This window comes from Bacillus rossius, chromosome 7 (assembly GCF_032445375.1).
Source record: "Bacillus rossius redtenbacheri isolate Brsri chromosome 7, Brsri_v3, whole genome shotgun sequence".
Classification (NCBI taxonomy): Eukaryota; Metazoa; Arthropoda; class Insecta; order Phasmatodea; family Bacillidae; genus Bacillus; species Bacillus rossius.
In genome coordinates this window covers 59,595,685-59,610,500 of record NC_086335.1, presented here as the reverse complement: position 1 = coordinate 59,610,500, position 14,816 = coordinate 59,595,685, and the positions used below count along the sequence as shown (strand labels likewise).

General features: G+C 45.6%; 1 protein-coding gene across 1 annotated transcript in view; it reads right to left on the bottom strand.

Annotated features, from left to right (window-relative positions):
- Positions 1-14,816, bottom strand: part of LOC134534573 (transient receptor potential cation channel subfamily V member 5) — a 55,725-nt gene that overhangs the window by 23,569 nt on the left and 17,340 nt on the right. The window contains exons 6-11 of the mRNA XM_063373055.1: positions 13,426-13,579; positions 12,277-12,427; positions 11,184-11,287; positions 10,773-10,855; positions 9,618-9,984; positions 2,498-2,686 (exon numbers count right to left, since the gene is read on the bottom strand). Of these exons, the coding sequence (XP_063229125.1) occupies positions 2,498-2,686; positions 9,618-9,984; positions 10,773-10,855; positions 11,184-11,287; positions 12,277-12,427; positions 13,426-13,579 (1,048 nt within the window). The remainder of the gene's footprint in view (positions 1-2,497; positions 2,687-9,617; positions 9,985-10,772; positions 10,856-11,183; positions 11,288-12,276; positions 12,428-13,425; positions 13,580-14,816) is intronic.

Genomic DNA, 14,816 nt, shown 5'->3' with positions numbered 1-14,816 from the left:
AGAAGGGGGCGACCCACCAGGTTCTGCACGAAGGGCGCAGGCAGGCAGTTGGACCTGACCAAGCACCCGGGCCAGCGGGATGTTTGGCAGGGGGAAGGGAGGTGGAAGGAGCTACAGGGAGAAGGGGGCGACCCACTAGGTTCTGCACGAAGGGCGCAGGCAGGCAGTTGGACCTGACCAAGCACCCGGGCCAGCGGGTGGCGTGGCAGGGGGAAGGGAGGTGGAAGGAGCTACAGGGAGAAGGGGGCGACCCACCAGGTTCTGCACGAAGGGCGCAGGCAGGCAGTTGGACCTGACCAAGCACCCGGGCCAGCGGGATGTTTGGCAGGGGGAAGGGAGGTGGAATGAGCGACAGGGAGAGGGTGCGACCCACCTGGTTCTGCACGAAGGGTGCAGGCAGGCAGTTGGACCTGACCAAGCACCCGGCCAGCGGGAGGCGGGGCAGGGGAAGGGAGGTGGAAGGAGCGACAGGGGGAGGGGGCGACCCACCAGGTTCTGCACGAAGGGCGCAGGCAGGCAGTTGGACCTGACCAAGCACCCGGGCCAGCGGGATGTTTGGCAGGGGGAAGGGAGGTGGAAGGAGCTACAGGGAGAAGGGGGCGACCCACCAGGTTCTGCACGAAGGGCGCAGGCAGGCAGTTGGACCTGACCAAGCACCCGGGCCAGCGGGAGGCGGGGCAGGGGAAGGGAGGTGGAAGGAGCGACAGGGGAGGGGGCGACCCACCAGGTTCTGCACGAAGGGCGCAGGCAGGCAGTTGGACCTGATTAAGCACCCGGGCCAGCGGGATGTTTGGCAGGGGGAAGGGAGGTGGAAGGAGCTACAGGGAGAAGGGGGCGACCCACCAGGTTCTGCACGAAGGGCGCAGGCAGGCAGTTGGACCTGACCAAGCACCCGGGCCAGCGGGAGGCGGGGCAGGGGAAGGGAGGTGGAAGGAGCGACAGGGGAGGGGGCGACCCACCAGGTTCTGCACGAAGGGCGCAGGCAGGCAGTTGGACCTGACCAAGCACCCGGGCCAGCGGGATGTTTGGCAGGGGGAAGGGAGGTGGAAGGAGCTACAGGGAGAAGGGGGCGACCCACCAGGTTCTGCACGAAGGGCGCAGGCAGGCAGTTGGACCTGACCAAGCACCCGGGCCAGCGGGAGGCGGGGCAGGGGAAGGGAGGTGGAAGGAGCGACAGGGGAGGGGGCGACCCACCAGGTTCTGCACGAAGGGCGCAGGCAGGCAGTTGGACCTGACCAAGCACCCGGGCCAGCGGGAGGCGGGGCAGGGGAAGGGAGGTGGAAGGAGCGACAGGGGAGGGGGCGACCCACCAGGTTCTGCACGAAGGGCGCAGGCAGGCAGTTGGACCTGACCAAGCACCCGGGCCAGCGGGATGTTTGGCAGGGGGAAGGGAGGTGGAAGGAGCTACAGGGAGAAGGGGGCGATCCACCAGGTTCTGCACGAAGGGCGCAGGCAGGCAGTTGGACCTGACCAAGCACCCGGGCCAGCGGGTGGCGTGGCAGGGGGAAGGGAGGTGGAAGGAGCTACAGGGAGAAGGGGGCGACCCACCAGGTTCTGCACGAAGGGCGCAGGCAGGCAGTTGGACCTGACCAAGCACCCTGGCCAGCGGGTGGCGTGGCAGGGGGAAGGGAGGTGGAAGGAGCTACAGGGAGAAGGGGGCGATCCACCAGGTTCTGCACGAAGGGCGCAGGCAGGCAGTTGGACCTGACCAAGCACCCGGGCCAGCGGGTGGCGTGGCAGGGGGAAGGGAGGTGGAAGGAGCTACAGGGAGAAGGGGGCGACCCACCTGGTTCTGCACGAAGGGCGCAGGCAGGCAGTTGGACCTGACCAAGCACCCGGGCCAGCGGGTGGCGTGGCAGGGGGAAGGGAGGTGGAAGGAGCTACAGGGAGAAGGGGGCGACCCACCAGGTTCTGCACGAAGGGCGCAGGCAGGCAGTTGGACCTGACCAAGCACCCGGGCCAGCGGGTGGCGTGGCAGGGGGAAGGGAGGTGGAAGGAGCTACAGGGAGAAGGGGGCGACCCACCAGGTTCTGCACGAAGGGCGCAGGCAGGCAGTTGGACCTGACCAAGCACCCGGGCCAGCGGGTGGCGTGGCAGGGGGAAGGGAGGTGGAAGGAGCTACAGGGAGAAGGGGGCGACCCACCAGGTTCTGCACGAAGGGCGCAGGCAGGCAGTTGGACCTGACCAAGCACCCGGGCCAGCGGGTGGCGTGGCAGGGGGAAGGGAGGTGGAAGGAGCTACAGGGAGAAGGGGGCGACCCACCAGGTTCTGCACGAAGGGCGCAGGCAGGCAGTTGGACCTGACCAAGCACCCGGGCCAGCGGGTGGCGTGGCAGGGGGAAGGGAGGTGGAAGGAGCTACAGGGAGAAGGGGGCGACCCACCAGGTTCTGCACGAAGGGCGCAGGCAGGCAGTTGGACCTGACCAAGCACCCGGGCCAGCGGGAGGCGAGGCAGGGGAAGGGAGGTGGAAGGAGCGACAGGGGAGGGGGCGACCCACCAGGTTCTGCACGAACATGCCGAGCCCGAGGAAGCGTGCCTCCCTCGCGGCCGCCAGGATGTACAGCCCGGCGCCCAGCTCCATGGCCATCTCTGCGCCGAGCCTGATGCGCGCCTCCGTGCCGGCGAACTGCATGAGGCGGCACTCCCCTTGCAGCTCGTCCCACCAGTCCTCCTCCTCCTCGCCCGGCTGCAGACGGCACACGACGTCAGACACTCCTCGTCAGGTCCCCCATTGGGTGCTCGTGCAGGGACGTCGGAACAGGGGGGCAGCAGGGGCGAGTCGCCCCCGTGCTGCTATGCATTTGAGGGGGGTGGGGGGAGTAGCATCTCCCCCCTCCTCCTTTTCCCAGAATAAATGTTGGTCCTAGTAGTATTTTTCTCAACCAGTAGTTACAAACTTTGCATTGGTGATCACATTGATTAGAAAATCAAATTTATGATTGTCAATATACTGTAAAATGATTGCAAATTCCTAGATGGTATTTTATTTAAATTGTACTACATCTACTGCCAGAGTAGTATTTAATACATACTACGTCATCAAATTCTTGGAATGGTATATTTAATATTTTGGTTCGGAAACTCATTAAATGGCACAATTTTGCATCTAAAATTCCAAATTTTTCCGAGGGAGGACCCCCGGACCCCCAGCTCTGGGACTGACTTTTCGCCCCCCCATTCATGAAAACGTTCCGACGTCCCTGTGCTCGTGTGTTGTCGTGCTGCGGACACTCGGACACGATAGGTCAGCAAGACAACGCCGGGCGTGACGAACGACCGCAGTCTGTATTTTCAACTGCACGTCTGGACGCGAATCACACCAAGTTCCCGCAACCGCCGCTAGAATTCGCTGCTGGAGCAGCAGCCACGTCGACTTGAATAAATACTAAATTCCACAAGGAATTTTTATTAAATTGTTAAAATTCGTAAAAAAAAGTCTATATACTACATAGTTACCCTTCGTTTCTCACCATCCGCCACATCAGATGGCAGCACCGTGATCACAACATTTCCGTTCCATTCACGAAATTATCACTCCCACCAATAAATAGCCTACGCCGAGAGCTTTAATGTTACACATAAAAAAAAAATTGGTTGTCTGTAAAGTTGGTTTACGGACGATAGTTTAACGAAACAACGTCATAACAAAACATTGATGATTGATTGCATACTTTTATGAATAAAATTGAATCATTTTTATTGAATTATCACTATTTTGTATGGATACAAACAAGGAGTGAAATGAAATCTACAATTTAATTGATAAATTTACTTTTATTTGCACTCATTAATTCAAATATGTTTATTACTTTAACGAAGTGATTATTTTAACTATAACTTTTATACATGTTTGCTATTTAACTTCTTCCAATCTGTGTTATTCTGTTAAGGATAGGACGATGATAGGAAAAGTAGGAAACGAATGGGAGTGTTTCAAGTTTAATGTGCCTCGAAAAAGTCAAATCGATGGTTGTTCCAATCGAGTGGAAGAGAAATAGATGCGGCGCAAGCGTACAATGAGCGTAACGGGACACAGCGTAACGGGACAATGTGCGTAACGGGACACTTATTCGTGCGTGCAGCCGGCGTACATAGATTTATTAGACGTTGCCACGTCAAAAACACACGTGTGCATGGCTTGCACGTGCGTTAAAAACGAAACTTCACATGCTGATTGTATTTCTATAACATTTCAAATCACCAACAGCACTGAAGGCAATGAGTGCCCCTTAAACGTTTTCGCCTTCAATTTACGAAGAACGCTCGTTACAAATTATTATCCTGGGATCTTCGTAAATTTGTGAACTTCTTTTGAAGTTCACGGAAACTTATTTAGAAGACGAATCCAAAAATAATTTTCTTGGTGCATTAACATAACATAAAAAAAGGGTTAAATTTTCAGCAAAAACACCTTTGTTTTGTCCACTTGTATGTTTGCATTTGTTTAGAACGAAAAATATAACTTGGAAGTCGAAATACGGCATAGTTATTACGAAGATTGTTATTTTAAATTACGAAGAATTCTTCGTTTATTTGAGGTAACTTCTTCGTTAGAAAGTCCGTAATATTAACTGTAGTTTCTAACAGCGTGCTGCTACTGCTGTCCGTCTATGGCAAGTATCCTAATGGGTAAAATATGACACATAAATTTGGCGACACGAGGGGATTATTTTATACGCTAACGCAGTACAGTTACAGGCTTTGCGTGAGTAACAAGTTTTAAAATTGATATAAGCCTGAAAATTCAGTTCCTAAGCCCCGAGAGGTTTTAAGGATAATGCGTGCAATGTGCAGATGACGTATTCGAAGCTGCGATACCTCACCCCCACAAAATTGCTCGATGGTGTTCATGAAAGTGCAAGTGGTAAAAACAAAAACACGGCGCCAAATGGCAATGCAGTCACACTACTCTCATCCTAATTTGCTTCCACATTTCGTGATGCCTTGTGAATTGCACTTTCCTTCTTTACGCTCTGATGATCTCATTGCCTCGGCTTGCCCTACCGCTGTGAGGAAGTTTCTCTTCAAAATACCTCTCAGTGTACGCACGTGCGAGAAATGGGCGGAGATAAGCATAGGATAAGATCCAGCCCCTACTCAGTCGCACCTGTGTTTTCGTACCATGTGCGTCTCTGCCTGAGGACGGGAGCAGATAGCAGTTCCCGTAACGTCGCTTGCTTCTGTTTTAGAAAACTGTCGTGTTTGTTTCGTATTTTCATTTTGTCGTGTTTTTGTCTCGTTTTGACTGTTGTGCTGAATTTTTTTGGGTTCAATATTTTTGTGTTGTCATCATTTGTGGTTTTTTTTTTTTTTTTTCGTTCTCTTCTGCTTTTAGAAAACTATTGTATTTGTTTCGTCTTTTCGTCTTTTCGACGTTTCGTCTTTTGCTGTCTTTGTCTCGTTTCAGCTGTTGTGCTGAATTTTTTGGTTTCGGTATTTTTGTGCTGTCATCATTTGTGGTTTTTTTTTTCGTTTTGTTAGTCCATTTTCTTAGTTTTTTTCTTTTTTTTTGTTAACCATATTCCTGTTGTGGAGTATTGTGTGGTGTTTAGGCCTATATCCTGACAAAATCAATTTTTTGCTTTGTTTGTGTTTTTCTCATTTGTGTTTTTTTTTGTATTTTTCTTCTACAGAAATACATGTGCTTAGCAATGGCGTATGTCCAAAAGCTTACATCAAGTCATGCACTCCCATTGCACAAATCTTTCAAAGATAATATAAGCAACGTCATTCCTTGTGGAGCTGTGGGCAGGTGTTCAGTTGGTACGGACGATTGGAAACTAAACGGCGTAATTGAAAAACAAAAACTCTTCAAAATGTAAAAGTCCCACACATCTGGCAAGGAGTAAATCACCATCTCTCCAAGCGCACGAAACAATGGCTTGCGTTGCACCGCTTCAACGATGACTAGAGACCGGAAAAATTCGCGTGTTCAATGACCTCCAGGATAGACTCCCAAAATCTTCTACACACTCGGACAAATGCCAACTGTTCATTGGCTGCTGACTTGTGAGTCGTCTCGACTGGGTGGCCTGTGATACGACACTTCTATGAGTGAAGGTCTCTAATTGGCCCTCAGTCCTCCATATTAACAGTAAACCAATGGCAGAAGCAGCACTAAGGTATAATTATTTTAATTTTAGCATAACACGAAATGAATCCGCGAATTTTTCAGGTCTCTAGTAATCACCATCTCTCCAGGCGTACGAAACAATGGCTTACGTTGCACCGCTTCAACGATGACACTTCGCTTCGCGATGCGGTTACGGAGTGATTTCATTCCCAGGAGGCAGGATTTTTGAAGATAAGTTTTCTATATTTGAACATCTTAGCTTTCGGCACACAGGAGTAATTTCCGTGAATAGAACGGAAGTCTAATGAACGGAATTGCGTAACCACGGCGTTGCCAGAAATTTGGAAAAGATGGCGGACCCGCGTGATCCATCCGTACACACGGCTTTCTGGAACATCGCAGAATTCACACCGCGCACACTTATTACAAAATAAAACTTTATAATAGTACAACTATCCTTTAAAACTTGATGTTATAATTTATAGTCATAAAAAAAGAAACGACAACTTAAAAAAATAAGCATTACAATTTAGACAACCATTATTTAACATTGAAATGTAGCGATAGCACAGCTTTCATCATACTGCAGAGACACAAAAAATCTTTAGCTTACATAATATATTCGATGCCATGAAGAAAAAAAAATTCGTGACAATGTTTACTATTAAACCTTAAATGTTGAATCAGCTCAATAAGGTGAATGTTTGTTTGTAGGCAGTATTTACAGACTGATTTCAATCGTTCAAAAAAAAAAAAAAAAAAAAAAACATATATTTAGTGTTATAATTTGTTATTTTAAAATAAATCAAGTTAATATTTTATTTTAAGGATTATATGTAAATTTCGTATCCGAGTTTCATATTATGTCTGTAAGTGTATTTGCTACGCGAGAGCACATGCATTCTTCAAATATTTTTCGCTTTTATCGGAGCAGTTTCATTAAATAGTTGAAATGATTCGATAGTCAATGTAGCTGCTCCGGTAGCGAATTCTAGTGGTGGGCGCGGAAACCACGTGTGATTCGCGTCCAGAAATTTAGTTGAAAACACAATATGGGTATATATTTATCACGCTTGGCATTATTTTAAAGAATTATACTTTAAATAATTTCATGTACGAGGCGCGAGTTTCGTATTATAAGAGCATTTGCTACATGAGTACACACGCATTTTCTTATTACCGAGACTAGATGTTAGAAATCTCTGGCGAGTACTGAAGGACTCTCTCACTATTTTTCAAAACTACCTTCGTAGAGTGCAATTCCTTGGAATCTAGTTGAGCGATTGAATAATGAATAAATTATGTCGTGACATCTCGTCGACATCAAGGTCGTTAGAGACGATCACATAAGCATAAGTCAGGGAAATTGAGGAAACAATGTGCCATGTCCTACCGCAAGAAACAACCCCAGCATTTGCTCGGTGTGATTCAGGGAAACCACGTTGAACAGAATTCAAGATGGACGGCCCGAGGGTCGAACTCAGCCAGTCCGCATTGCGAGTCCAGTGTCCTACCACTGCACTACCTCGCTCAACAAATATAAATAATTATAATACTCATGACGGAGCGACGAATCCAAGATGGCGGCTGACACCTCGACACCCCAGCCAGAAGCCTGCGCTCGGACACACTAAGGTATACTACTTACACCACAAGCTTCATCAAATAAACCATTAGTTAGATATATTCCACAGCAATATCCTGGAAATCGCATTGTTATGTAGCAATATTAATTATTTGCAGTACAATATTTTGGAAATGTTCCTTGAGGGATCTAAAAATAACTAGAATTGAATCGGTTTCAATAAATCTAATGTATGGAAACGTATTAACTCAGTTGTTTACTATGTTTTATGATCTTTATTATTGTATAATAGTAAAGTGCATACATTATTTCTTTCTTATCTTAGAAATATTAGTTTTTTTTTCTGTTTTTAGTTTATGAACCAAGTAGGAAACATAACATTAGTCAACACGAATTTATCCTCAGAGATTTTTAATTAAGTCTTGTGTTCAGAGGTAGATGATAGTTCGACCGGAAGTTATAAGAATTTTATAGCGTACTTATCGTAAGTTCTTACGATACCAAAATTCTTTGCAGGAATAATAAAGTTTCCTGAGAATTTAAAGTATTTGGCTTGAATATCTCTTTGATGAAAGTTAAACATTGAACTAATTTACTGAGTTTTTGGGATGTTTTGTCAAACGCAAACCCCGTGTTAAATTTAATATTAAAGCGAGAATTTTCCAAAAAAAAAATAATCTAAAACTACAAAACACACAACGTTATATATATAAACCTTTTAATTGGCACTTCTATTAATTTCTTCTCAAAGGACCGCCAATGATGAGAACCTTGAAACAAGGGGAAAGGGGGGTGGGGTAGGAAAGCGAATTTGTTAGCACTTCAGAACTCTTGCGAAGTGATTACCCAAAGTTTCAATCTAATATTTATTTTGCAGGATTAATAGTCAGGACGAATTTAGAACGGAATTTCATATAGTAATTTCCTTTTAAGCGATTCTGTTTGTCCCCCCACCTTTTCTCTTTGTAGAGTAGAGTGTTTCTGAGAATCGGAACGCCTGCCATCCGTAATTGTACTCTCGTACGGCACGGTAAAATCTTGCAGGCTGCAAGAAATCCTCGTGCGTTGAGACAACGAAGTACGTGTCTCTGAAATGCCATCAGAATTATTCTTTCGGTTAAGGCTAGTGTCTCTACCACTACCCTGCCAATGCCACTGATGTTGGCTTTGTTCATGTGTTCTCCGCTGTCTCTTCTTACCACACCGTTGCCAGACAACGATCGGACGTCTTCTCTCCCCAATTTGGCGGTCACGAGATCTACTCAAAGCTTTCTTATGAACAAAAAAAAAGGATTTTTTTTTTTTTTTTTCAATTTAGCCTCTTGGCTTCATCTCACTTGTACATTCGGGTGAGTCAGAATTCGACCGACAATATTCGGCTACAGGCTTATCACGGGAATGTAAATTGGAAACATGCACACGGCTTATTTTTTTTATAAAGTGCTATCCAAGGCTGGCTTACGTCTCCGATGCCGGAGCTGTACAACCTGGTTTTATCAAACAATAGGGAAAGTGTTTAAAGATTGAACTCTAAACGTAAGGATAATGATCGATTGAAAAAAAGTTCTACTAAATAAAAAAAAATATATTTGTTGCTGTCATCAAATGATTTCTTTGAATTAATTATTAGTTGTGGCGAATAATCACCAGAAACATACAGGATATGTATGATCAAGGTGTTTTCCAAAATCAATTTAAATGAAATATAAATTTTGACTGTGGTGGTTGTGGAAATTTGTTGGGTTAAAAATATTTTACAGACGCTACTGCGTTCCATCTTAAGTGCTTTATTTATTATTTGCAATTTAAAAAAAGTTGTTTATTTACAATTTTAAAGGCGTATACCAGCCTTGGGAAGGACGTCACACACTAAAATCTTATGTATGTGTTTTTTTTTGTGTGAATTTCCTGCAGCCGAGGTTTGCCGGTGGAGTTGCGACTCTCGACCCGGGCAGTGACCTTGGGGGCGGGACCCGCCGCCGTCGTCGTCCGACCCGCGTCCTCGGGGGGCGGCGAGGCGAGGTCACGCCCCTCCGCGGCGCGCTCGGGGGCGGGGGAGGGTGTGCCGCCTCCTCCGGGCAGCTCCCTGTGCGGCGGCGGCGGCGCGGAGGCGTCTCCCAGGACGAGCGCCTCCGGCGGCGGCGGCGGGGTCGTAGTCACCGCCCCCGGGTGGACAGCGACGGACAAGTTCCTGGGCGGCTCTCTGGCGGTGCTGTTCGCCGCCGCCGCCTGGACCTTGGTGGCCATCGGCGGTCCGGGGCGCAGCGTGAAGCACACCAGGGAGAAGAGGAAGTACAGCAGGAAGAGGAAGAACTGCCGGTAGAACCTGCGTGCGAAAAAAACAGCACACAATCCTCCTTCCATTACCAACCTGCTCGAAACATTCACACAAACTTGTTTCTTGGAATTTTTTTTTTTAAAGTAGGAAGTGAAATTTTTTTTTCATATTACATTATTAGTAGAGATACGGAAATTTCGCGCATTCATTTAGTCGCAAGTTAGAATGCAAACCTTCACACACTCTCGCACTGTGTTCATGATTGGCCCGCAGTTACTTGGACACGCCCCTCTATGACCGTGAGCCAACGACGCCCAGCTAGGGAGAGAAGTAAGCGAATCGGGTAGTGCCAATTAACGACGATAAACATGCTCTCGCTAAGAAATCAACCAATGGATAAGCAAACATCGGTTTAACACACCTATGATTTTGAATTCTACCCTGAGGCCAGACGAATTTGCGAAATTTCCGGGTCTCTAATTATTAGGTAGCCTATATACGAAACATAATTATCTTTGGCTGAGGTCACAGATAAAAAAAAATATATTCAAGTATTCGAGCGCTAAATTATGCAAGTGTGAAAGTATGCTGCGTCATTTCCACCTCTCCCCTGCCGTCTCCTTCTTTAACCGGTTCCCCCCACCACAACACTAACTCTTCCCCTCGTGCGAACGGAATTTTCGTAACGCTCGAAAAATTGTAGCTCCCGCAGACAAATAAAAAAAAAAAATCACTTCGAAACATTTAAGATAATCGTAAGTTTCCAATAAAAAGTTAAAAGCAGTCGCGTTTCCGCGTGTGTTAAGCTTTTCGAAAGTGCGTAAAACCTGTCTCACCTGAATTTAACGAACGCGTTCCACTTGGCGTTCAGGAGGTCGACCAGAACTCCGTCCATCAGCTCCAGGTGCTCGTCCTTGTCCTGCAACGACCAATGAGCGAGCAGTAGAGATGGCACTCTGTTCCACAGTCGGGGTGAAACACCCCCCCCCCCCAACCCCTTGCACGCTCCTCGAGGCACGATGAACTCCCGGCTGTCGGGACAACTACTGTCGGACCTTGCGGCCGCATCGGGCAGAGCAGTTAATCACATTACGTATAATAGTTATAGAAATCTTCGTAAAAAAAAAAAATTCTTTGGAAGTAACTATCTTCGGCACCATAAGCACCATAAGGAAAAACTTTTTTTTTCTTTCATTGCAGAGCTTTATAATTTGGACGTATCGCACGGCAGCTATAAACACACTTACCCCGAACACCACCAGGTTGAGAGCAGAATCCTTGCTTATCTTGCCAGTCTGTATGTCGATGGTGTCTATCTGAGATAGTGGGTAAGCAGCGCAGGTGATGCTACCTGAAACAATAAACAAATCTCGAACTCACCGATCTGCCGGAAGATCTTCCGCTCGATGTTGTGGATGTGGAAGAACATTTTGAACTCACCGATCTGCCAGTAGATCTCCCGCTCGATGTTGAGGATGTGGAAGAACATCAAGAACTCACCGATCTGCCAGTAGATCTCACGCTCGATGTCGAGGATGTGGAAGAACATCTCGAACTCACCTATCTGCCAGAAGATCTTCCGCTCGATGTTGTGGATGTGGAAGAACATTTTGAACTCACCGATCTGCCAGTAGATCTCCCGCTCGATGTCGAGGATGTGGAAGAACATCTCGAACTCACCGATCTGCCAGTAGATCTCCCGCTCGATGTCGTGGATGTGGAAGAACATCAAGAACTCACCGATCTACCAGTAGATCTCCCGCTCGATGTCGTGGATGTGGAAGAACATCAAGAAATCACCGATCTGCCAGTAGATCTCCCGCTCGATGTCGTGGATGTGGAAGAACATCAAGAACTCACCGATCTGCCAGAAGATCTTCCGCTCGATGTTGTGGATGTGGAAGAACATTTTGAACTCACCGATCTGCCAGTAGATCTCCCGCTCGATGTCGAAGATGTGGAAGAACATCAAGAACTCACCGATCTGCCAGTAGATCTCCCGCTCGATGTTATGGATGTGGAAGAACATCAAGAACTCACCGATCTGCCAGTAGATCTCCCGCTCGATGTTATGGATGTGGAAGAACATCAAGAACTCACCGAACTGCCAGTAGATCTCCCGCTCGATGTAAAGGATGTGGAAGAACATCAAGAACTCACCGATCTGCCAGTAGATCTCCCGCTCGATGTTATGGATGTGGAAGAACATCAAGAACTCACCGATCTGCCAGTAGATCTCCCGCTCGATGTTATGGATGTGGAAGAACATCAAGAACTCACCGATCTGCCAGTAGATCTCCCGCTCGATGTTGTGGATGTGGAAGAACATCAAGAACTCACCGATCTGCCAGTAGATCTCCCGCTCGATGTTGAGGATGTGGAAGAACATCTCGATGCGGGCGAGCTTGGCCGCGAGCGTGAGCGGGGTGAGGTTGAGCACGTTGCGCACCGCCAGCGAGGCGCCCAGCTCGTACGCCATGTCGAACGTGCTCTGCCGGAACAGTGCGAGCGAATGATTAGGACATTCGACATTTGTCCTCATCTATACTTGACAATAGCGTTGAAGTAGCAGGATTGGACGGAAATTTGCTTCCATTTTTCTCTCTGAATTATATTTGAACTTATAACCTCACTTTTTTTTAAATCGTTCACATCATCGAAGTTTATGTTTTTGTTTGAGCTATCTCAAACTTTTCAGTTTAATCTCATTTTGAAATTAATAAACGTGTAACAGTGCTGGATGTTTTTTTTTGTACTTGTTATGCTATTTGTGCATTAAAAAAAAATTGCATATTTATGTTTTGTTTTCCAGAAGTGATCTGCGACAAACATTCCGTTGATGTTCATCACTACAAATTAAGTTGAAAACAGCTGTACGACTTATGGTATAAATTTCTTCTACTTAAAATTGGGGGTTAACAACTTAATTTTTTTACGAATAGGCTAATAAATAAAGTAAGTATTTAAGAGCGTCTGGACAGTATTCAATTAAACGATGTTTTACAACCACAGATAATTTTGCCGTATTCGCAAGATTTTTTCATTGAAATGACTGGGGATAACACATTAATTTTTCACATGTTTTTGTGGCGTTTTAATACCACGAATTATTTCTATTTCACGACTGCGTCAATATTTGTGGTGGTGTAGAACTTCATTCAATTAAATATAATCCAGACGCACAGTGTTCTATCTTAAATACTTTCTCCATTCTTTACAATACAACTGTTGCTCAGCTTCAACTTCAAAGACGTACCTATACCACCAGCTTTGGGCAGAACTTTAGATAATAATCTTATGTATGTTTCCAGCATATTTTGTCGTGATGAACCTGCATCCAAAGTTTCATTATAGAATTTGGACTCAACCTGTATAGTTCCTTTTAAAATATGTCTTCTTAAAATTTTTAAAATAGCATTAAAAATTTAGAAATTTAAACATTTGGTTGGCGGAGCCTAAAATAGGGGTTTCCAAGTGAACTATGCGTACCAGTCTCTGGTAGATGACGAGCATGTGCAGCACAGTGTTGCCATTTGTGTCCTGGTTGTCAGGGTTGGCACCCCTAGCGAGTATGAGCCTGTAGCATTCTTCCTGTCCCAGGCAAGCCGCGAAACTCAGGGGATATTCTCCCCAGTATACATAGCTGCAAACATCATTTCACGACTTACTGACAGATTTGATGACTTTCTGACAGATTGCATGACTTACTGACAGATTTCATGACTTACTGACAGGTTTAATGACTTACTGACAGATTTCATGACTTACTGACAGATTTCATGACTTACTGACTGATTTCATGACTTACTGACAGATTACATGACTTACTGACAGATTACACGACTTACTGACAGATTTAATGACTTAATGACAGATTACATGACTTACTGACAGATTTAATAACTTTCTGGCTTTTTTTTAGAATTTAATGGATGTTTAATTTTTGTTGAACCTTAGAAAAGTTAATCGAAATTCAAAATTTTAAACATTGTTTTGTTGTATCATACTTATAAAATATGCATATTTAATGCTGGAAAGCTATTCTGGGAACGGTTTACAAAATAAGTTAAACTAGCTGCAGTACCCGGCGTTGCCCGGGCTAAACACACGGAGCTTTATTGTCTGCGAGATAAAGCAAACTGGATAGCGCTATATGACAGTGTGTTGGACATAGAGAAGTGTCACACAATTGCTGTTTGTATGTCTATGACCTATGATTTTTTGTTTACCCATGGCGATCGGTTATTTATTATTTATTATTAATTATAAATTATTAACACCATTAATCGAAATAAAAACCTTCCTATCTCTCAAGTTGGAAAAAAAAATTACACATAAATGCCAATTTTCATCGAAATCGGTTGACTTGGTGAAGAGTTCACTGGAAACAAACATCAGGACACTATATATATATATATATATATATATATATATATATATATATATATATATATATATATATATATATATTAAGACTAACAGAGGTACTGCCGCAGCGCAAAAGCAAGTCAGTTAATTTCACGCGAATTCTTCTGTTCCATTTACAGATGAATACTAAGAATGTGCAGGCGGCTCGCCACCAGGGCCGCGAGCTAGCAAGCGGGGCATACGCCCCGGGCGCAAAGCCGTGGGGGGCGCCGAAATCGCTTGCATTGTAATTCCTTCCTACTACAACTGGTAACTGGTAAAAAGTTTTTTTAACTTGCATGCCAGGAATGTCTAATCTGATTTACAATATAACGTCTCAACATATATTTAATGAACAAGTCTAGTGATTATGCGGACTACTTTATGGACATAGTGGGTTCATGCATGGAAGGTACGGTAGCACAGAAACTGTTACGTGAAAGGTATGGAAAATGCTTAAATAGCACCATTTT